Source organism: Anolis carolinensis, chromosome 6 (genome assembly GCF_035594765.1).
Source record: "Anolis carolinensis isolate JA03-04 chromosome 6, rAnoCar3.1.pri, whole genome shotgun sequence".
In the NCBI taxonomy this organism is placed as follows: domain Eukaryota; kingdom Metazoa; phylum Chordata; class Lepidosauria; order Squamata; family Dactyloidae; genus Anolis; species Anolis carolinensis.
The window spans coordinates 19,886,258-19,908,966 of NC_085846.1; the positions used below are offsets into that span (position 1 = coordinate 19,886,258).

The 22,709-nt window shown below is 41.5% G+C and overlaps 1 protein-coding gene across 4 annotated transcripts; it reads right to left on the reverse strand.

Moving 5' to 3' along the window:
* Positions 1-1,687: 1,687 nt before the first annotated feature.
* sult2a1 (sulfotransferase family 2A member 1) lies at positions 1,688-21,348 on the reverse strand. Of its 4 annotated transcripts, XM_062983875.1 has the most exons (9): positions 21,183-21,339; positions 18,659-19,397; positions 9,894-9,957; positions 8,305-8,443; positions 7,317-7,525; positions 5,780-5,906; positions 4,324-4,418; positions 3,702-3,882; positions 1,688-1,967 (listed from the first exon to the last, which is right to left on the reverse strand). In XM_062983875.1, the coding sequence occupies exons 2-9, from the start codon at positions 18,808-18,810 to the stop codon at positions 1,816-1,818; spliced, it is 1,119 nt and encodes a 372-aa protein (XP_062839945.1). In that variant the 5' UTR covers positions 18,811-19,397; positions 21,183-21,339; the 3' UTR covers positions 1,688-1,815. The 4 variants fall into 4 exon arrangements, with proteins under 4 accessions (XP_062839945.1, XP_008114710.1, XP_062839947.1 ...); XM_008116503.3 differs by lacking the exon at positions 18,659-19,397; XM_062983877.1 differs by lacking the exons at positions 18,659-19,397; positions 21,183-21,339 and adding an exon at positions 9,234-9,285 and having other exon boundaries at positions 9,894-10,084.
* Between the last annotated feature and the right edge of the window lie 1,361 nt (positions 21,349-22,709).

A 22,709-nucleotide genomic window follows, 5' to 3' on the forward strand; every position in this document is an offset into this window, starting at 1 on the left:
CTGTTCAGATAAGGAGGCAAGGACATGTGCTCCAAACAGGGCTTTTCTTCCCTAGTTTCTAGAAATTGAGGAGTATAAATGCTCATATACAGACTGACATTGCACCAGCAGCTTTTTAATGTCAGCCCAGAGAGGGGCTATTTTCTTCAAGGTTTTCCTTTGCATCTCTGCTTACATTCCAAGAAGAAGAAAAAATTAAACTTAAAAAGAAACAACTTTCCAGGCTTTTTAATTCCAACTGAGCAAGGTTTGGAAAGCATGAAAAGGACAGGGATGGATGAGGACTTCTATTCGCAGAAAAGTTGGCTATTGTGGGGGGAAAGTCAAATGACTCGGCTTTGATTAGTTTCCAGATTTGCAGCCAAAAGAACAAGTCAGATTAATCTGTCTATTTTTATTAAAAATGTATAGCTTGGGAAAGCAGTTAATTAGCTCGGAGCAGTTTTCTACCGTCCCCGCCAGGCTCCCTGGCCTCTGGTGTCCAAAGCATCTTTATCGGATCACTCATCCTTTGCCAACAATTCGTAGCCCCTCCTGTTCTTAGACACTGTGAGATATTTCCACATAAGTCCCTTCGTCCCCCATCCCTCCAAGTTTCTATTAAACCTAACCTTCCCTAAAGTTAATTTAATGAGGAACCTAGTACTCTTAAGGGCAGCAGATTCCATATGAGCATGGAAGTTAAGCAGTGGCAGCTGTGGTTAGTACTTGAATGAGAGACCATAGATGAATACCAAGTGCTGTAAGCTATTTTTCAGAGGAAGGAACTGGGAATTCCAAACAGGAAACAATCAGGGCCAGCTAACACCTCCCAACCAAGAATTCCTCCAGGCAGGAAGCAGCCAGGCTTTGAAACTGCAAGGCCATTCAATGCTAATCAAGGTGGCCAATTGGAACATTCACACTTGCCTCAAACAGACAAGAGTTCTTTCTCCCACCCTGGACATTCCACAGATATATAAACCCCACTTGCCTAGTTTCCAACAGGCCTCACAACTTCTGAGGATGCCTGCTATATATGTGGGCAAAACGCCAGGAGAGAATGCTTCTGGAAGATAGCCATACAGCTTGGAAAACTCACAACAACCCACCATGAATATTCCTTACCTAAGAAAACTCTAGGAAATTTATTGGGTTGCTATAAGTCAACAAGCAACTTGAAGTCGTTTCCCAAAAACTATGCATATCAAAAGGTGGATAAAACACTGCCATGATTTTTAGAAAAGAAACAGATACTGTGCCGAACTTTCAGAATAATTCTATGTAGCCTACAGCAGGTTTTGAGGCCATCTTCCATCCCTCCAGATAGTGGCCCTCATCCAGAACATCTTCAACAAGGTTTTTGGCAGCATACGCATTCACAATAATATAATATGCCACGTGTTCTGTAGCAAAATGTACCTTCATATTCAACACTGAGCCCCCGATGGCGCAACGGATTAAACTGCTGAGCTGCTGAACTTGCTGACTGAAAGGTCGGCGGTTCGAATCTGGGGAGCGGAGTGAGCCCCAGCTTCTGCCAACCTAGCAGTTCGAAAACATGCAAATGTGAGTAGATCAATAGGTACCACTCCGGCAGGAAGATAACGGCGCTCCATGCAGTCATGCCAGCAACATGACCATGGAGGTGTCTACAAGCATGGAGATGAGCACCAAGCCTCAGAGTCGGACACTACTAGACTTAATGTGAGAGGAAAAGCTTTACCTTTTTATTCAACACTGCGCATGTACAAAAATTCCCTTTTCTGACTTCTAGCCATAGGCCTCATTAATAGGATATCATTTCAATGCAGTTATGAGCTGTGCCAATGTTTTTCAGTTCAGAAAGTAAGTCCTTTGTTTAAATTGATCTCCAGTAGGTTCCCATGGAAAGGTTTCCTTCAGGCCCCGCATCTTCTCCTGGTAAACCCGGTTAAAGTATTCAGATTGTGCCATGGTGAAATGAGTCTTCCAGTCTCCACAGATTCCTATATAATAAGGGCGAAAGCAAGATAATAAATTTTACCCATTTGAAAGTGGCCTTGTCTTACAGATGTCTTAAACCAGGGCTAGGCAGCAATGGCAATCCAGTCAGCTGTTCTCCATCCACTGTAATGGAACCCCAGATGGTGCAGTGAATTAAACCCTTGTGCTGGCAGGACTGATGTCCTGAAGGTTAGGTTGCCACCTGAAGATCACCGGTTCAAATCCAAACTGGGGGGAGCATAGATGAACTCCCTCTATTAGCTCCAGCTCCATGCAGGGACATGAGAGAAGCCCCCACAAGGATGGTAAAAACATCAAAACATCCATGTGTCCCCTGGACAACGTCCTTACAGATGGCCATTTCTTTCACACCAGAAGTGATTTGCAGTTTCTCAAGTCAGTACTGACATGGGAAAAAAAATCCACTCTAATCTATATAACAAGTGATTATCACATTATGAGAATTACATTCCAAAAACATTTTCAGGGCCATCATCATGCACATCTATCCAAAAGCAAAGCTCATTAGGTTATTAAATAATGAGTTTATTTTGTTCGCGGTAGATTCTGTAACTATATATTTTATAAAGCAGTTCCAATGTTTCTTAAAAGATAAGTTATACAGTGTCACTTTGTATGCCAGGTCCTCTGTGAGCCAAAGAAAACACAACGTGTAAAACCAGCACTCCTAAAAAAAAAAGTGTTGCTAGACATATACAAGAACTTGGACCAGTGTCATATGACACATCTCCATGAAACATACATATGTACAGTTAAGTTATATGGACACATTTAGAAATAGTTACTTGGATTTGTTAAAATATTGCAAATGGCAAAGCCAGACAATTCATTTCATATCCAGATGATCTCAAATAGCATACATTCTACAACTGATTTATTTTCTTTCTCAGATCACCTGTATTCCATTGCAATTATTGTATAATTGGGGGGGGGGGGGGATGAATGGCTGATATTTGTTTCTCATGAATCCCTAAAACAGTAAAAGGATGGAAAAGAAACAGAGGAAGGAGGACAGCTGGAAGGATAGCTGCACCTGGGTTGCTGTGAGTTTTCCAAGCTGTATGGCCATGTTCCAGAAGCATTCTCTCCTGATGTTTCACCCACATCTATGGCAGGCATCCTCAGAGGTTGTGCGGTCTGTTGGAAACTAGGCAAGTGGGGTTTATATATCTGTGGAATGTCCAGGGTGGGAGAAAGAACCCTTGTCTGTGTGAGGCAGACCTCTCTGGAAATCCTCTCCTGAATGGCAATTAAGCTCAGGGAGGAAGAAAAAACCTCCCATTAGCACCAAAATAGTTCTCCACCCCATGCTTAATTGTCATGTGGGGTGCAGCATGTGGGAAAAGGAATGCTAAGCTTTTCCTCTCCAATTGCACTCTCTCTTGAACATCGCCCCCTAAATGACTATTAAGCTGGGGAGAAACCTTCCATTAGTACCAGGATGCACTTAGAGTACCGGGGACTGTAGGAAATGCATGTGATGGAGGTATAGCCTCATGGTCAATACATTTGGGCCCCTAAATCAAATGATGCCTCTAATGGTCAGTAAACTAGTTAAGATACTACAATAATAAAGGAGAAATGGCTGATTCAAAGGAGATCAGAAGTCAAGGCACAAAGGAAGGCCATGGACCTTTGCATACAACTAAGAAACTCCTTTCCTTGCACTGTACCCTTCCTAGCTAGTCACTCTTTTCTGTAACTGCCTTTCTTACCCTTCCTCAGGAAGCTCCCCTTCTCTTGATCCATAACCTCCTTGGGAAGCATTGTTGAGTTACACATGTTGTTCTTCCTCATGGCTTCAAAAGAGGCATGTTCCACTATGGAGGTGATGGCTGCCTCATCCAGCTCCTTTCCTAGAAAAATTGAGAGATCCTTGATGCTGCCATAGAGGTCCTATGGAGACACAGAACACCAACACAAGTGATAGCTGTGTCACCTGAAGTCCATCTTTGGTCTTAAGGTCTAGAAACCTGAGATGAAATGTGACCTCAGTGTCAAGTTATGCATAGTAGTTTGTAGTATTCCCGCTTATCCTGAGTAAAACCATAAGACTGATTTTGAGGTCACCTCAAATCCCTCCATTATCATGTCCCAATGCATTCTAATACCACTTTAACAGCCATGCTATAGAATCTTGGAAGTTGTAGTGACAAGATTTGCAATCCAGCATTGAAACCACTATACCACGCTGGCTTTGTCAGGTGCAGATATTAAATCCTCAGATATTTACCTCCCTCTCCCTTCCTCCTTTATATATTTAGTAAGTTTGTTCTTTTCCCCTCCTACTTCCAAACAAAAAGATCTAGAAGAAAATATCTCCTTCTTTGCGCTTACCTCTTGCAGCTGTTCATAGCTGATGAAGAAGATGTTACTCTTGCCCTTCAGCTTCATCCACCCACGGATGTGGTCAAACCAGGATCCAAAAGGCACTGTGTAAAGGCATGCATGCAAGAACATCAATAACATTCTAAACTTCTCAAACCCTTTCATTTTTTCTATAAGTGGAATAAATGCATGAAGCTCGTGTCTTTCAAGCCCAATCTCAATGTCACCTTTCTTTGCTGGTCTCACTTTTGATCTCCATATATAGAGCTGAACATCAGAAACACAGAAAGACATGCAAGCAAGTACATCAGATTATTACAACCCTTGTCCAGTCTATTATTTATTTATATTTTACAGTATTTATATTCCATCCTCTCACTCCAAAGAGGATTCAGGGCAGATCACAATGTACATATACATGGCAAACATTCAATGTCATTACACATATGACATACATACAGAGACACAGAGGCTATTTGACATTTTCCAGCTTCCGGCTTCATGAGGGTATGCTCGATTCCAGCCATAGGGGGAGCTGCTGCTTCATTATCCACTGTGACACCAAGTCCTTGATGGAGTACTTTCTCATTCTTCCGCACACATGCTGCTGGATGTTTTTATGGTGACGTAAATTAGTTAAATTAGCCTTCCCACATAAAGCGGTCCTTAAATTTTCCTACTTGACAGATGCAACTGTCTTGCAGGTTGCTTAGATTAACATCGAGCTAGGCTATTTAATGGTCAGGCGCTCAATCTGACCCGGGCTGTTTTTGAACTCATGACCTCCCAATCAGTAGTGATTTATTGCAGCTGACTACTAACCAGCTCCACCACAGCCCGGCCAGTCTATGTATGCAGAGAATATGTAAAATGGGTTCCCATGTTATCAACGTGAGAGATGATTTGGAAAAATTGAAATGTGAGACAACTTTTAGGCAGCATTAGAGGAAAAGCTAGATTAGGAGAAAAAAAATGTAATATGGTACAGCTGCTACTATTTGTTTTGAAGTCTACATTAAGAGAAAAGGAATAACTGTTCCTTGTTCCAAGCAGACAGTTCCGACTCATCATCGTGAATGTTTTAGTTGCGACAGAGTGAATTTCTGACATCCCTTTGTGAGTTTGGGTTGAACAATCAAGAATGTGAGGACTCTTAGCAAGATCTATATCTAGTCTAGTATTTTAACTCCGAAGAATGGCCAGCCGGATGTCTCAGGAAATTCATAAGCAGGGCCTGGTGGATTTAGCCATTGTTTCTTGGAAGCCTAATCACGATCTGCCTCTGAAGAAGGAATTCCGTTTGCAGCAGTCATAATTCTAAGAAAGATAAATTATTCCCTGACTTTATTTTCAAACTGAAACACCGCCTGAACTAATAGGCCATCATTGCATTGTGAGCAGCTAGACACTCCAATTGGATTTCCATTGTTCCTATTTGTCCGCCCATCTCCCTCTTCCAACTCACCATCCCCTTTCAAAAATCTGTCCAGGAAATGGTTAAAAGACTTGGGATCTCCAAAGGGGATGCACATCTTGGAGAAATGATAGTAGGAAACTAGCACATCCCGCGGGTCCCTCAATGTGTATACCACCTGTGGAAGAAAACACTTGCTAACTTATGGGAGAGATTATAGTGGGAAGAACTGCCAACAAATGAAACCACCTATTACTCATGCTGTAAAATTTGGAAATTTACACATTCTGGGGCTAAATCATGCAGCAGCATCCAGAACAATAAAAGTGATAACTGACAGTCAAATACAAAGACCCAACATATGATTCAAAAATGATAATCTTATCTGGCAGGGGAGATACCATGATACATAAACACTGCCTTTAGTCTGTAACTATAACTTTTAGAAGTTTTGAGATTTGGAATTGATCACATCCATTGGCTGAGTCCATGCAAGTAAAAAATAATTTCTGAGGTTAAAAGTGAAAACTCAAGCCTGGAATTAACATTGTAGTGATATACAGTAGAGTCTCACTTATCCAAGACTCGCTTATCCAAGGTTCTGGATTATCCAAGACATTTTTGTAGTCAATGTTTTTAATATATCATGATATTTTGGTGCTAAATTCGTAAATACAGTAATTACAACATAACATTACTGCGTATTGAACTACTTTTTCTGTCAAATTTGTTGTATAACATGATGTTTTGGTGCTTAATTTGTAAAATCATAATGTAATTTGATGTTTAATAGGCTTTTCCTTAATCCCTCCTTATTATCCAAGATATTCATTTATCCAAGGTTCTGCCGGCCCGTTTAGCTTGGATAAGTGAGACTCTACTGTAATAATAAAATTGGTTTATGTGATCAAGAAGGAACAGGAATGTATAATGGAGCTGTCTTGCTAATGGGATTGATTAACACCAAAGGGAATGAATAAAGAAAGGGTGGAGCAACTAAGATAAACAGTATACAGAAAATATTGGTTTCTTCAATGTTTCTGACCAAATTGTTTTTGTCCTGTTATTAATTTTTTTACATTTATATCCTACTTTTCTTCCAATTTAAAGTGGCTTATATCAATCTCCTCACCATGTTATCATGAGACAGTTTGGTTTGGGAGAGTGACACGATCAACGAAGAGCTTGCGCCTGAATTTCTCAGTTCTTCTTCATAACTACCTGGATCTGCAAAGGCATTGTCTTCACACAGAAGCAATCCTTTTTTATTTTTGTCAGGAGTGACTTGAGAAACAGCAATTCGCTTCTGGTGTGAGACCAGAATTGGCAGTCTGCAAGAACGTTGCCCAGGGGACGCCTGGATTTTTTGATGTTTTTACCATCCTTGTGGGAGGCTTCTCTCATGTCCCCCTCATGGAGCTGCAGCTGATAGAAGGAGTTCATCTGTGCTCTCCCCGGATTGGATTTGAATCGGCAACCTTCAGGTCAGCAACCCAACCTTCAAGTCAGCAGTCCTGCCAGCACAAGGGTTTATCCCACTGTGCCACCTGGGCTATCCTAATGATAGTCTTAGTATCTTGTCACCCACCTTCGATTTGGAGCTGAAGAAGGCTTTGGGAAAGATCTGTATGGGAAGATGGCAGGTAAGAAGACGAGGAGATGGAAGGTTGTGCGCTGTCTCCAGACCCAGCTGAGTGGTGAACCAAGGGGCACGAAGGGAATTGAGGATACCTTGATTCCAAGTTGGGTTGCCATCATTGAGGATCAAGCTCAGAATCTCAATCATCCATACCGTCCCTTGATAGAAGGATAAGAGATAAGAAATCCTGACTAATAACACAATCCTACTCCTCTATCCTAAGGTGTAAGCTCAATAGAGCTTATTTCCAGGTGTGTGAATAAAGTACTGAAACCCAAGTTATATCTTCCAAGATTCACAATCAAGACAGAGTTCACTTCTTCTATACCATAAGGACAATGAGTGTAAGTTTACAGGAAGGATGGCCTTGTAATAATTAGGATAAGGTGAATAGGTCCATATAGATATAACAGTTCCATCATATAAATATCTGAAGGCAGAGGTACTGATAGATCCCAACCTCAAATCATATATATGTACAATATATCTACGTATAAATGTATGCAAATATTATGCTAAGTTATGCAAATATACTAATTATATTAATTTGTGTCATTTCAGCCTTGATCCCACATCCTTTAAGTACAGGGAATCCCAAGTTACAAATATCCGATTTACAAACAACTCATAGTCAACAATGGAGGTGAGACAACAGGAAGTGAGAGAAATTAACCCTCATAAAGGAAATTCACTCCTGAAAGAGTTATCATGGGGAAAAGGTGTCTCCACTGAAGCTTTATCACTAATCCTTGTTTCCACAACAAGCCACATTTTTCAAAATCTAAATTCAACTTAGGAACAAATCTCCAGAACCTATCTTATTCGTAAATTGGGGACTGCCTGTATTGAACAAAAGGTCTCTTGCTTTTGAAAGTAAGAGCTTTAAAAAGGGAAAATCTAATTCCCAAACATATCCCATTTAGGGTTTATTTCCTACCAGACTTAGGGTAAGTGATGTTGAAGATGTCATCATCTCGTACTTGAAATTCATTCTCAGCAAAGTAAAGGCTGTCCACAGAATTGTATCCAGGGGGAAACTTTATCCCCTTATATTGGACGTACTGTACAGCCATCTCCTGTGAAACAAAACAAAAGCTTGATGTGATGACAAAACTCAATTTAAATTATTATACTTGAATTCAACTTCAGGCAGAGGAAGGAAATGTTTGAGTGTCAGAAAGAGTCCAACAGTCTACATCAGTTTTGAATTTATGACCCCAATGTGTGCCTCGGTGCCCCAACTGGACTCTGGCCAAAGAAAAGAACTAGAAGTTCCTTCTTGTACAAAACACTGAGATCAGACCTAAAAGCGTTTGTATAAAACTTGCATGCTAATCTTTGAGAGAGCTGCCTCCACAAAAGTCAAACTACAGGTTGCTTTCAGAGAGCGTGGTCATTTCCTCTCTGTCTTTGCTTTACCTTGCAATTATATCCCTGTCTGTACTTTCTACATTTAATTTCACTCTGACATCACTGTCTCCAATCACCTCAGTGCTTTCCTCTGCAATTGTTGGTGTGTGTACATAGATAGAATACATACACATGTGCACACACACACATATCTGTAATTCAGAATAGTACTTAATGCATCTGCTAAAGTGAGCTTTAGTTCACAAAAGGCTATGCCAAAGTGAATCTGTTAGTCTTGAAGCTTCCTCATGATATTTTGCAAAGGTGGGAGATGATTCAGAACTGTGCATGTTATGTAATTTTTTTCATGTCAGGAGTGACTTGAGAAACAGCAAGTCACTTCTGGTGTAAGAGAATTGGCTGTCTGCAAGGACGTTGCCCAGGGGACGCCCATCCTGTGGGAGACTTCTCTCATGTTCCCACATGAGAAGCTAGAGCTGATAGATGGGAGCTCACCCTGCTGCCTGGATTCGAACCGCCGAGCTTTCAGACAGCAATGCAACAGCTTCTGAAGATAAACAACATTCAGGAGGTTTTCAGACATTAATATTTTAGTTCCAAGACTTTTTGTACATATCCAGGCCTGGAACCATGACTCATGTGTTGAATCAAGGGCTAGAATTAAACATCATAGCAAAATACAAATATAAGATTTCTTATTTAGAATTATTTGATCATATTAGATATTAGTAACACACATTTTTAAAAGTATAAAATTTCCAAATTAGAGTTTGGTGATTCTCAGTTACCATTTCTGTTCATTGACCCATATATTGTAAAGTTTGGATAAGTTTACAATATTAGCACATAAGCCAGTATTTCATGAGTCTTTTCATCCTTGTTATCCACAGTGTTGTCAATAACTAGTATTGTTGGGTGTCTTCTGACTTTTTCATAGGGGTTTATTAAAGTGGCCCCTACTTAACAGTGATTTTTGTTCTGAGAATGGAAGGGAGGGGAGTACCCGGACATATGCTCATGCGTACACACACACAAGTCACGTGTGAGCCAATCCATGTCCATAAGAAAGTGGAAATTTTAATGATCCTTCTCCTGGGATAAATATGTGCTGTGACACACTACACATATATGCCTTCTTTAAAGCTGCCCACTCACCTGGGAATAAGTGACTTCTGTCAGGAAATGCAGGGACCAGGAGAAATCCAAATCAACAAAAATCCTATAGAAGAGTGGAAAAACTTGTTTACAACCTAAAAGAAGAGACCAGAAAAGTTCCACAACCACCAGTTTCTTTGAAAAACTGAAAAAAAGGGTCTTGCCGTCTTCACAAGTTGATCATTGCAAGCAAGCAGCCCAAAGGCAAATCATTAACGGAATGCCCTGCATGAAGTCCACACATATCCATTGACCCTGGCTTTTAAAAAGCAGATGTGGGTGGAAATAATGGGAACCAAATGTGGGAAATCTCATCTGTGGAGGAGCTTGTTGTGTTATTTTATTCAACTCTCTATTGCTAAAGCTGTGGCTGTTAACACTATTTATTGCTATCTTCTTCCACATCTTTCTTATATGCCCATTTTGGTTTAACAAATGAGAACTCATATCCTTCTCTAGTTCTATTCCAGTTTTGTAAATTCACTTCATAAAACTAGACCTGGACCCAGAAAACAGAGAGGCAGAAAGTCTCTCAATGGAATTGGTTGTCCTCCTTGCTTCTTAAGAGAGGAATCCAATATATTATCTTTTTGCTTATAAAGTTTGTAAATAAGACATATTTTTGCTTTTTTTGTTTGTAAATAAGGCACAATGACATGATGGCAACAGTCTTGGACAGCAAGGGCTCCCAAAGTGACCCATTTAAGGTGGAATCAGGTGTCAAGCAGGGATGTGTTATTGCGCCAACCTTATTTTTCATCTTTATCGCTATGATACTTCCTTTTGTTGATGGGAAGCTTCCCACTGGAGTGGAAATTATCTATTAGACAGATGGAAAGTTACTTAACCTTAGAAGACTGAAAGCCAACAACATCTGTTATAGGACTGCAATATGCCAATGATAACGTAGTCTGTGTGCATTCAGAAGAAGACCTACAAGCCACCCTAAATACCTTTGCAGAAGCATACAAGAAGCTTGGCCTCTCATTGAACATTGAGAAAACCAAGTGCTCTTCCAGCAGTCACCAGCCAATCCTTCTACAATGCCAGAAATACAGCTAAATGGTGTAATATTAGAAAATGTTGACCATTTCTGCTACCTCGGCAGCCACCTCTCCACAAAAGTCAACATTGACACTAAAATACAACATCGCCTCAGCTCTACGAGTGCAGCATTCTTCCAAATTAAGCAGAGTGTTTGAGGATTGTGACATCCATAAGGCTACCAAGGTGCTTGTTTATGAAGCTATTGTCCTCTTAATGCTGTTACATGTATATGAAACGTGGACTGTGTACAGTCTACATTTCATATACGTTTCAAATCCTGGAATGATTCCATCCGTGTTGCCTCTGAAAAATCCTGCAAATCTCTTGGGAAGACAGGCAGACAAATGTCAGCATGCTGGAAGAAGCAAAGACCACCAGCACTGAAGTGATGCTCCTACACCATCAACTCCGCTGGACTGGCCACGTTGTTCAAATGCCTAATCACAGTCTCCCAAAGCAGTTACTATACTCTCAACTCAAGAATGGAAAATGGAATATTGGTGGACAGGAAAAGAGATTTAAAGATGGGCTTAAAGCTAACCTTAAAAACTGTGGCATAGACACCAAGAACTGGGCAGTCCTGGACCTTGAGCGTTCTAGCTGGAAGTCAGCTGTGACCAGCAATGCCATGGAATTTGAAAAGACACAAATAAAGGGCGAAAGGGAGAAACGTGCCAAAAGGAAGGCGTGTCAAGCCAACCCTGACCGGGACCGCCTTCCACCCAGAAACTGATGTCCTCACTGTGTATGAATATACGGGTCTAGAATAGGGCTCTACAGTCACCTACGTATCCACTGCTGAGATACTATACTTGGTAGGCCATCATACTCGGACAACAAGGGATCACCTGAGTAAGTAAATGTATTTGAGAAGAATATCTTTAATCTCTAAGTGCTCTCCCAGGCACTGCTTAAGGCAGTGGATATAAAACAAAACAAAACAACTGTAAATGTAGAAAAAGTACATTTTCTCAGTATATGTCTCACCTGGATCTTACCCTTCCTCATTCAAGGAACTATTCACAGGATTATGCAGGCGGTTGCCTTGATAGGTATTCCTACTACAGGTTGATCATATATGTATTTTAAAAAATGTTCACCTCTGCTGTGAAACTCTTTGCTTCTGGGAATTTAAGATGAACAGAAAAAGCAGCAGTAGTTGCAAATTATAAAAAGGTTTCCCAAGGGTGTGTGAAAACCCTTAAAAGGATACCAAGGAGCATTTCAGGCCCCTTCTACACTGCCATATAATCCATATTATCAAAGCAGATAATCCACATTATCTACTTTGAACTGGATTAGATGAGTCTACACTGCAATATAATTCAACTCAGATCAGATAATCCGGATTTAATATGACAGTGTAGAAGGGGTGAAGCTTGAAATGCCATTGAAAAAAATTCCCTGGGGAAAATTATGACTTATGGAATTGGTTTGTTTCACTATTGCAAAATTCAAGTTCTTTATTGTCTTGTTTTTAAAACTAGCTTATGTACCTGACATGCCCAGGTATGCATTTTCTAATGATATTTAATAGAAATATTCACTGTTAGCTTTACGATTTTATGAATGGCCCCATTAGTTCTGGATATAGCAGGACTACAACTCCTATCATCCTCTATCAGGCTCCCCCCCCCCCCCCCCAAAAAAAAAACCTTTGCCCATATTTTACATTGAATCATGAAGTGTATGTGTACCAAGTTTGGTCCAAATCCATTGTGGATGGAATACGCACAGCCCTCCAGATGTGGCACAAATACAAGTCCCATCATCCTCAATTCCCCCCACCCACCCAAAGCCCCACCAGTATTTTAAGATGGGTGATGAATGGTTTGTGTGCCACGTTTGGTCTATATCATTCAAGCTACGTAGGACTCTTTGTAGATCAAACATACATATAAACCTTGACATACACACACACACACACATATATTAATGAGTTCTATTTTTTAAAATACTTCTGTGGACACTCCCCCCATCTGCATTTTGTAATTTATACTATATGTCTTGGATAGTTTGGGTCATTCACATACATCCACACTCTTGCTGAAATCTAATATTCTAGGTCTGGCCCAACATACATACATTCTGCATTGTCAAAGTGAAATTTGGAAATGGTTTCTATCATTAAAAGGTTGTATAGTAGAGGAAATTTTATTAGGCGTTGCTTTTTATTTGTCAAGAAACACTAACTGAAATTTCTCCTCCTACACAACATACAAATCGGCAGAAATTGTTTCCAGTTTTCACTTTGCCAACCCTAATATAACATACACATGCCAAAGTTCATAATGGCTGATGTGTAATATTCTGTAAATGTTTTGACATTTTTACACATGCCTAGTATATTTTAATGGCCTGCTTTTATTGTTGGTAGCTGCAAGTCCAAACTGAGATATATCACCAGTCAAATTTCTGGAAGATGGTTTTAGAAGGTTGCAGGTTCCTGGGGCACAATTTTTTAAAAAGTTTTATATTTTTCCAAAGTTTTATTGATATAGGCCAGTCTCTCTATGTGTGCCTGCAACAAATATTAGGATTGGTGCCTTAGAGACATAGGTAATTTGTAGAAAATGCCCCAGATTGGGTTTATTTTCTAAGCAGTCCTTCAGTGGTTGTTATTGTAAAGCCGGACCCCTTGGGAATAGCACAAGAAGAGCTTATTTAGATTGGCAGGGCATTCTAGGGGTGCATCTACACCATAGAATTAATGCAGTTTGACACCACTTTAGCTGCCATAGTTCAGTGCTAGGAATCATGGGAGTTGTAGTTTTACAAAGTCTTTAGCCTTTCCTGCCCAAGAGTGCAAGCGCCAAACTACAACTCTCAGGGTCCTATAGTCTTGACCCATGGCAGTTAAAGTAGTGTCAAATTGGATTAATTCTGTTCGAAATGTGAGATCAATTTTGGTTCCAAACTCCAGTCTTTACACCAAATCTCATATTAGGAACATCTCAATCCAAACTCTTCTCTTAGGAAAAAATTCAACCAAAGTCCCAGAAGCAAATCTGAACCATTATATTAATGTGTGTGTGGAAGAACTCCAGGGAAAAGGGAAAACCAGTTATTGTCTTTGTTAAAACCTCCACAAGGAGGTATGCAAGGAGCTGAAGAAAAGACACTAAGGATGTGGTAAGCCCACGGTGGTGCAGCAGGTTAAACTGAAAGGTCGGCGGTTCAAATCCGGGGAACGGAGTGAGCTCACACTGTTAGCCCCAGCTTCTGCCAACCTAACAGTTTGAAAACATGCAAATATGAGTAGATCAATAGGTACCGCTTCAGCGGGAAGGTAATGGTGCTCCATACAGTCATGCTGGCCACATGACCTTGGAGGCATCTATGGACAATGCTGGCTCTTTGGCTTAGAAATGGAGATGAGCACCAACCCCCAGAGTTGGACACGACTAGACTTAATGCCAAGGGAAAACCTTTACCGTTACTTAAGGACGTGGTAGTAGTGGCTTGAGCTGATTTTGAAGATCAGATTTCGAATCAATGAAACCCACTTGACGATCTTGCGTAAGTCACATTCTCTCAGCCTCATAGGAAGGCAATGACCAAGAAAATGACTGTGATAGGGTCCTGTTAGGCAGGCGCGGTTCACCCATAAGGCAAACTAGGCAGTTGCCTGTGGCACCTTTTTCTTTGGGGCGCTGTTTCAGAGTTCCCGCATGCACGCGCATGCACCCCCGCCTCCTCCTCCCAGGTTCGCTCGCGCGGGTATGGCTTCTGCAGCACCGCCCACCGCTGTGATTAGCCGTCCCCCCCGTGTTCATCCGTCACTCAGTCTCGCAGCAGAAAGCCCCTCTTTTGGTGCCCACGCTGGGCCTTCCGGCCGCGCGGACCTGCCTTTGGGGCCTTCAGAGAGGTCTGTGGGAACTTGGAAGCTAGGTAAGTGGGGTTTATATATCTGTAGAAGGTCCAGGGTGGGAGAAAGAGCTCATCTTTGAAGCAGGTGTGAATGTTGTAATTAATCACCTTGATTAGCATTTAATGGCCCTGTGGCTTCAAGACCTGGCTTCTTCTTGCCTGGGAGAATCTTTTTTGGGGAGGTGTTAGCTGTCCCTGATTGTTTACTGTCTTGATTTCCCCTGTTTTCAGAGTGTTGTTCCTTATTTATTGTCCTGATTTTAGAGTTTTTTTTAATACTGGTGGCCAGATTCCCTTTCGGTGGCCTTTTAATTATCTGCCTTGATATTCTGGGTTATATGGCTGTGTGGAAGGATCCTCGGGGCTCTTCCACACAGCCATATAACCCAGAATATCAAGGCAGAATAACCCACAATATCTGCTTTGAACTGGGTTATCGAAGTCCACACTACCCTATATCCCTGCACTATATTGGTGCTAAATTCACAAATATAGTAATTCCTACATAACATTACCATGTATTGAACTGCTTTTTCTTTTGATTTGTTGTAAAACATGATGTTTTGGTGCTTAATTTGTAAAATCTTAATGTAATTTGATGTTTAATAGGCTTTTCCTTAATCCCTCCTTATTATCCAACATTTTAGCTTATCCAACGCTTTTATTTTTCAGTGATTGGTTTGGGGGAGGGGCACCAAAATTCTGTTCGACTACACTTGAAAAATACCTAGGGCTGGCCCTGCTGTTAGGGCAGAAATGCCTTGAAGGCATACAGCAACAAAGAAGCTCTCTGGAGGAAAGGAGATGGAAAGCAGAAGCTGCACAACAGGAGAAGAGTTGGAAGTTAGACCTGAATGAAGAGTGATTGGCAAAGTCTTGAGCTACAGAGTGAGGATTTTCTTGGCTGCCTGACTGAGGAGGACATCCAAGATTGCTGCGAGCACAGACAGCTGTGGGGGAGTCACGAACAAGCCCTGCCACAAATGGTAAAGCAAGAGCTTGTCTACACTGACTGAAAGCTCTAGACTCACCATAAACTTCACAATGCACAGCAGTTTCTGGTAAGCATCACTTTTTTGACTTTAAACCAACTTTGCATCACTTTTGGCAAAGTTGGTTATACTCAGTCGTTTGCTGAAAACTCCAGAGTATCCTGGAGCTTTGGACCAGTCTGAACAACTGGATTGGGTCTGATTCCACTTGATCTGCTGCCCACAGGGAAACACCACCATCACCCTTTCCCTGTGCTGATCAGTAGTCTGTTAGGAATTGTGGGAGTTGAAGTCCTAAACACCTGGAGGTCTGAAGTTTGCCCATGCCTGGGATGGATCATGCCCTTCCCTGCAACCACTTGCCAGAATCCTAGTGGTTTCAGGATGAGGACCCCAAGCAAGGATAAGCTTGTGCTACATTTTTATTAGTTGAGGACTCTTTAGCCTTAAAATAAAGACCTTTCCTCTTCCCTGGGTATGCTTAAATGGTTATAGAAGTGGAGACATTTGATTTCTTCTGATGGAGGACAAAGTCTCTGTCAAAAGACATAATACTGTTTTCTAGAAACAAGTTCAGTGTCTCCTGCGTCTCTGTATCAATACCTTCTTTGAGCAATCCTTTTGCCCTATTGGATTGGGGATAAAATCTCTACTAATGCTTTTCTGACTGCCATGCAGTTGCAAAGCTAAGGTTGTGTTCAGAAAGAAGTTATCCAAGAACTTACTCCTCCATGCCTCCTAGAGGCAAAGCCTTGTATTTACAGCATATGTTGCAGCTATTTGAGTTCAAATGCCTTATTTCCACAAAGGAGGAGTTAGCCCACATTTCTAAATACTCTCAACATCCTTTCTAAGCCAGTTTTCAGAGGGAACTGGCAATGATTTTTCAATGTGCCAGGTACCAGAACCGTATTTGTACAAACTGGATATCACTGTTAGGCTTGTGCAATTTGGCTGGAGGGCAATCAATTTTTGGTTTTGGTAAATAGAAAAACTGTTTTTGGCTGAAAGATCCGAGAAGATCTGGCCAATTGGCGGCAATTGTGAAATAAATAAATAAATGTTTACTTAAATGCTAAGTATGTATTCTGATTATATACAGCTAACATAATTTGGACTCTATGTGTGCAATTACAGTAGGCAGATTAATTGTAGCTGAGGGACACAGAGCATGACCATTTATCTTCCTTTTCTCAAAATGATGAGCTATGAGGAGAGGTGGGTAAGAAAAAAAATTACTACTACTACTACTACTACTACATTGAGCAGAGGTGGCTAGGATCACAGAAATGTTTTTATCTAACAAAATTACCTAATCCTTAAACAATGAAAAAAGATTGTCTTCTTAATTTCAATTCTAGAACTTCAGCATAAACAGATGGCACTTTGAGAAGCTTCTTTGTTTGATCCTTCAAATTATTTGTCTTACTCATTTACAGTAGTATTGGACAGAGACACGCCTGTGAAAGTGTCATTACTTCTGTGTGTTGTTGAAGGCTTTCATGGCCAGAATCACTGGGTTGCTGTGAGTTTTCCGGGCTGTATGGCCATGTTCCAGAAGCATTCTCTCCTGACATTTTGTCCATATCTAGGGCAGGCATCCTCAGAGGTTGTGAGGTGTGTGTGGTTTATATATCTGTGGAATGTCCAGGGTGGGAGAAAGGACTTACCTGTTTGAGGCAAATGTGAATGTTGCACTTAGCCAGTTTGATTAGCATTGAATATAAAACAGCTTTGTGGGTGGAGTCTGAGGAAAATATGTCAGCAACTTTTAATGCAATTGCAAAGAGGAAATGTTCAATTGACTACCAAAGAACAATAGGGCATGAGGAATGGAGCTCAGGGGCCATGCTATTTGTTTTGAGGGGAACCATTACTATATTAATGACAAGCACAGTCTACTCCTCCATTCTCTATGTGCACTGGGACAGAAAACAAATTACAGTAGTTTATTCTTCCAGTTATTTTCTCTCTTCTGCTCCTCTTTTCCCCAAGAAATATTATCCTAGGAAAAGTTTCTCAGAAATATTTAAAATTAACTAGGTATTTTTAATTACAAAAATGTGAGTCAAGCACTGAAAGGGTTAAATGGATGCAATGACTCAGCAAAAAGCTGCAGTTCTATATATACCTCTAGTTTAATAGGTCTCAGTCTGAAGGGATTGCCTCAGTGTGAGTTCGGCCTTTGTGTGAGAGAAGGCCCAGTATGAGTAGGCCGCAGCGTGAGAAGGCCTGGTGTGAAACACTTCAGTGTAAAGCTCATGTTGAAGCTCCTGTGTGAAGCTCCTGTGTAGGTTTGGTGTGAGAGAAGGCTCTGTGAGAGCGAAGCTGTTTGTCTTCATGAGAAAGAAGCCCAGTATAGAAGCAAAGAAGGAAGTATAAATAACTTTATTTGTGTTATGGAAACCTTGTTCTTGTAAATAATGCGTCCACATTATTTGCTATAAAGAAAAGCCTCCAAAGAGATAACATTGGTTTGTGTGTTATTGTTCATTTTAGCACTTTTGGCTACCGGTGCTATTACCAGCAGCTACGTCACGCTGCTGGTAATAAGTTACTCTGCTGTGTATTTATGAGGAGGGTCATTTGTTAATAAGCCCATTTGCCCTCAAAGCTTTCCGCCGAAAACTTTTTACAACTCAACTAAAATGAGAACCATGAAAAAGACGTGTTTCCTCCCAGCTGTAAATTTCTCTCCCTCCAAACAGCAGTTGGATGTTCAAAGACTCATAATGGGAAGGAATCATTTATGGGCTTCTTCTCCATCATTCAAGACTTTAATTCTAATCACCTTCTGTGCACATACAGCAGTGTTTTAAACTTCCACATGCTGGCAGACAGTTTCAAACTTCTCACCTGGCACAGATGGCAGCAAAATGGCTGTTCTTCATTGTGCACCACTTCGTGACTGAACAGTTCCCAGGCCCGCTTGAAAGCCTTGGAGCAGATGGCACACTGAAATGGCTTCTCATCCACAACCACTTCCCGGATCTCAAGGTCTTCCCCATCTCTGTGACTGTGTTCCAGATGCTGCCCTACTGGGCATGGCGAGAGTGCTATTTCGGGGGCAGGCATCAACTTAGCTGAAGAATACACCCCACGTTCATTTATCAATTGCACAATGTCACCTGAATAGATAATTTTCGCATTAAGTGCCTGGTCTGCTTCTTGCCCATTCTCCTCAGGTACCTTCTTCTTGTGTGCATCCTGAAGCTGTAGATGCTTCCTGTGAGGACGCCCAACTTCTCCAATGCTAGCCATGGACTCCTCTACCTTCTGGCTCATAATGCCCTGTGTCTTACATCTCTGAGTTTTATGGCAAGACAGCCAGAACAGCTACAACTCTGCCTCCCTCTTAGTTTCACTGCTGACCATGGTAACAATCTTGCCTTGGGAAGTGCATGAGTCTGGAGAGGTTGCACATGAGTCCAGATTGCCCTCACCATCGCTCCAGCCCTCAAGGGATTTAGACAGTTTGCATTCCTCAAAGCCATTTGTAGGTGTATGGCTTCTCAAGAAATCAAGCTTGCTCATGGGAGATGAGGGAATGTCCATCATAACCAACACTGCCAATGTTGCTGTCTAGCTGGGCTGCCTATTACAAAAATTACAGAAACAAGGCATTTTGGTCCAAACAAAATTCAACAAGAAACAATACAGAATATCACTGGTCTCACCTATTTGCAGAACCAGGAGAAAATAGTCATATAATGAGAATTCAAGTTGTGGAGGCCTCACAAATACATGTAGTATGGTTTCTTTGTCAGATAATATATAATATATATATATAATAGGGCAGGGCGTTAGCACAGCAGGTTAAACCACCAGCTACAGTAAATCTTGACAATCCAAGGTTGACAGTTCGAAGCCTGGGTCAGGGTGAGCTCCTGGCCTTTAGTCCGGCTTCTGCCAACCTAGCAGTTTGAAAGCCAAACAAAGTGAATAGATAAATAGGTACCACTTAAAACATTAGGGGAGACATTTTAATGGCACCCATAGGGGAAAATGCCATTAAAATACCAGCGATTCAATCAAAAAAGAAGGAAGGTTACGAACAGCTCTTCGGCAGGGAGATGGAAAGGCAACACATACACACATACACACACATCGCCGCCCCGCCGCCCCATGACAGCAACCGAGCACAAGCCTCCGAGATGCCAAATATTAGAAAAGCCCATACACACACACACACACACACACCTCCTTCTATGTACAATTGTCTGTATATAAAAACAGCACTGAATGTTTTCTGTATATGTATGTTTTGTGATCTGTCCAAAGTCCTCTTCAGGGTGAGAAGGACAGAATATAAATACTGTAAATAAATGAGTAAATAACTAATACAGTATCTTGCTGCAGGAATTGTGTCATAAAATAGACAGAAAAATCAGAAGTGTAGAATGGACTAGGAACTCCAAAGGTCCCTTCATCAAATCCCTGCCATTGCAGGAACCTGGAGTTACATTTCTGGGATCATCGTGGTGAGTATGCTGCTTGCAAGGAGACTATATGAGGCTCAATATACTATATTATAGAAAAGATGGCTGGATGGCCATCTGTCTGGGGTGTTTTGTGTGTTCTTCCATGGGAAAGGGTTGGACTGGATGACCTTTATGGTCTCTTTCAACTCGATAATTCTATCCATGTGTTTCAATCATATGTTTATGTCTTTAAATATGTCTTATGATTTTATCTATGCACTGATAACAAATAAAAATATGTTGTTGTTGGAATTACTATTTTATTTACTCATTTGGGACCTATGCTTCCTTGCAAGAGAACAAGCAATTGAGCATTGGTTCATGAATTTCTTTGGACATCAAAAAGGTGCCACTTATTCAGGTTTACATTTATTACAGCCTCCTTCCTTCCTGGGGCAATTTAATAGGACAGGTATTCTCCCTTGAGGAGCCCCTAATGGCGCAGTGAGTTAAACTGCTGAGCTGCTGAACTTGATGATCGAAAGGTTGGTGGTTCGAATCTGGGGAGGGGGGTGAGCTCCTGCTGTTAGTCCCAGCTTCTGCCAACCTAGCACTTTGACAATATGCAAATGTGAGTAGATCAATAGGTACTGCTCCGGTGGGAAGGTAACAGCGCTCCATGCAGTCATGCCAACCACATGACCTAGGAGGTGTCTATGGACAACGCCAGCTCTTTAGCTTAGACACAGAGATGAGCACCAACTCCCAGAGTCAGACATGACTAGACTTAATGTCAGGGGAAACCCTTTACCTTTACCTATTCTCCCTTGGCTACTTCATACTGCAGTGCAGGAGCTAACCTTATCATCTATCGGGGGAAATCAGGAGCTGTCATAGCAAGGGGAAATAGGATATAAGTAGATTCCCAGCTTCAGCATCTGCCAAGCGACCCTCCCTACCTGGGCAGGTGAAGCCTGTTCCCTTGTCATTTACAGGGCTTCAATGGGGAGCATCATTCCGGCTCAACCTGCAGCCTCCTTTCCTTCCTTTTTTCCTTCCTTTCTTCCTCCATCTCTCCCTCCTCCGCCCCTTTCAAGCTGACGCTGCTTTGTAACTCCCTTTGCCCCATAAAGCACTCCCACAAATATCTCAGCAGCCCTCCTCTTCCTCTTCACAGACCCGGCAGCACTTCCCATTCATCCATTTCTTCATCTCCCCCTCTTTCAAATGCGCATGCACTGTCTCAATTGGGTGCATTCACTCTGCAGTTTGACACCCATGTGAATTTCATGGCTCAGTGTTATCCTATAGAGCAGATACACCCTTGGTCAATTTAGTCCCCTCTGCTCCTGGCATTTGTCTAATTCCAAGGGTGCATCTACACTATAGAATTCATACGGTTTGACACCACTTGAATTGCCATGGCTCAGTATTATGAATCCCCGGGAATTGTCGTTTGGTAAGGTGCCAGCCTTCTCTTTAGCATTCTCTTTGACAGAGAAGGCTAAAGACCTTGTAAAACTGCAACTCCCATGGATATTAAGTAGAGCCATTAAAAGCCATATTAGAATGTTTATGGCTAATGTCACAAACTGCACTTTCATGTTTGGCATGTCTGATCCCAGATATTAGTTCCATGTGCAGACTGATATTGACAAAAGCTCATGCTATAATAAGGTTTCCCCCCCTGTCATTAAGTCTAATCATGTCCAACTCTGGAGGTTGGTGCTCATCTCCATTTCTAATCCGAAGAGCCAGCATTGTCAGTAGACATCTCCAAGGTCATGTGACTGGTATGATTTCATGGAATGCCTTTACCTTCTCACTGCAACTGTACCTATTGATCTACTCACTTTTGCATGTGCTTTGAGTCCCCTCGGGGAGAAAGGCGGGGTAAAAGTGATGTAAATAAATAAAATAAATAAATAGGTTGGCAGAAATTGGGGCTAACAGCAGGTGCTCACTCCGCTCCCCGGATTCGAACTCTGCAGTCTTTCGGTCCACAAGTTCAGCAGCTTAGCACTTTAACACGTTGTGCCATTGGGGGCTCCCATGCTATCATAAACCAAGTCTTAATAGTGATGCTAGATTCTTCTCACCTGTCCACCCCACTTTTTGCTGCTATGGAGTAACATAGCTATTTGATTTTTTTTTTTTAAATGAATAACGTAAGACACATTAGTAGATCTTCTCTGAAGTACAACGAGTCTGAATCCAAACTACCTTGAGTCATCCATCCATGCCAATTAAGTTGTAGGAAATTATTCTCCGGACTAATTTTAAGATTGAACAATACCAGCTCTATAATTAGGCACCAGGGAAGCTTTTGCCTCTGGCAGTAGGTGCAAAGGGCAGGCCTTACTACCACAGCCCATTATTCTAATGTAGTGTACCATATGTTTCAAAGCTAGATTGTGGCCCCCAGGCAGAGTGTCGGATGTGGTTGTCTCTGCAATGCTTAAGTAAGACTTCATTTGTCGGTCTAC

What these genes read in the sequence shown, in the direction of transcription:
- sult2a1 (XM_062983875.1), bottom strand. Translation starts at nt 18,810, where the DNA reads ATGGGGAAGACCTTGAGATCCGGGAAGTGGTTGTGGATGAGAAGCCAT. An exon ending in CAGATTTTTGAAAGGGGATG is followed by an intron (nt 4,419 to 5,779) that starts GTGAGTTGGAAG and finishes GCCTTTACACAG; the next exon opens with TGCCTTTTGGATCCTGGTTT. An exon ending in GCTATGAACAGCTGCAAGAG is followed by an intron (nt 3,883 to 4,323) that starts GTAAGCGCAAAG and finishes GTGTCTCCATAG; the next exon opens with GACCTCTATGGCAGCATCAA.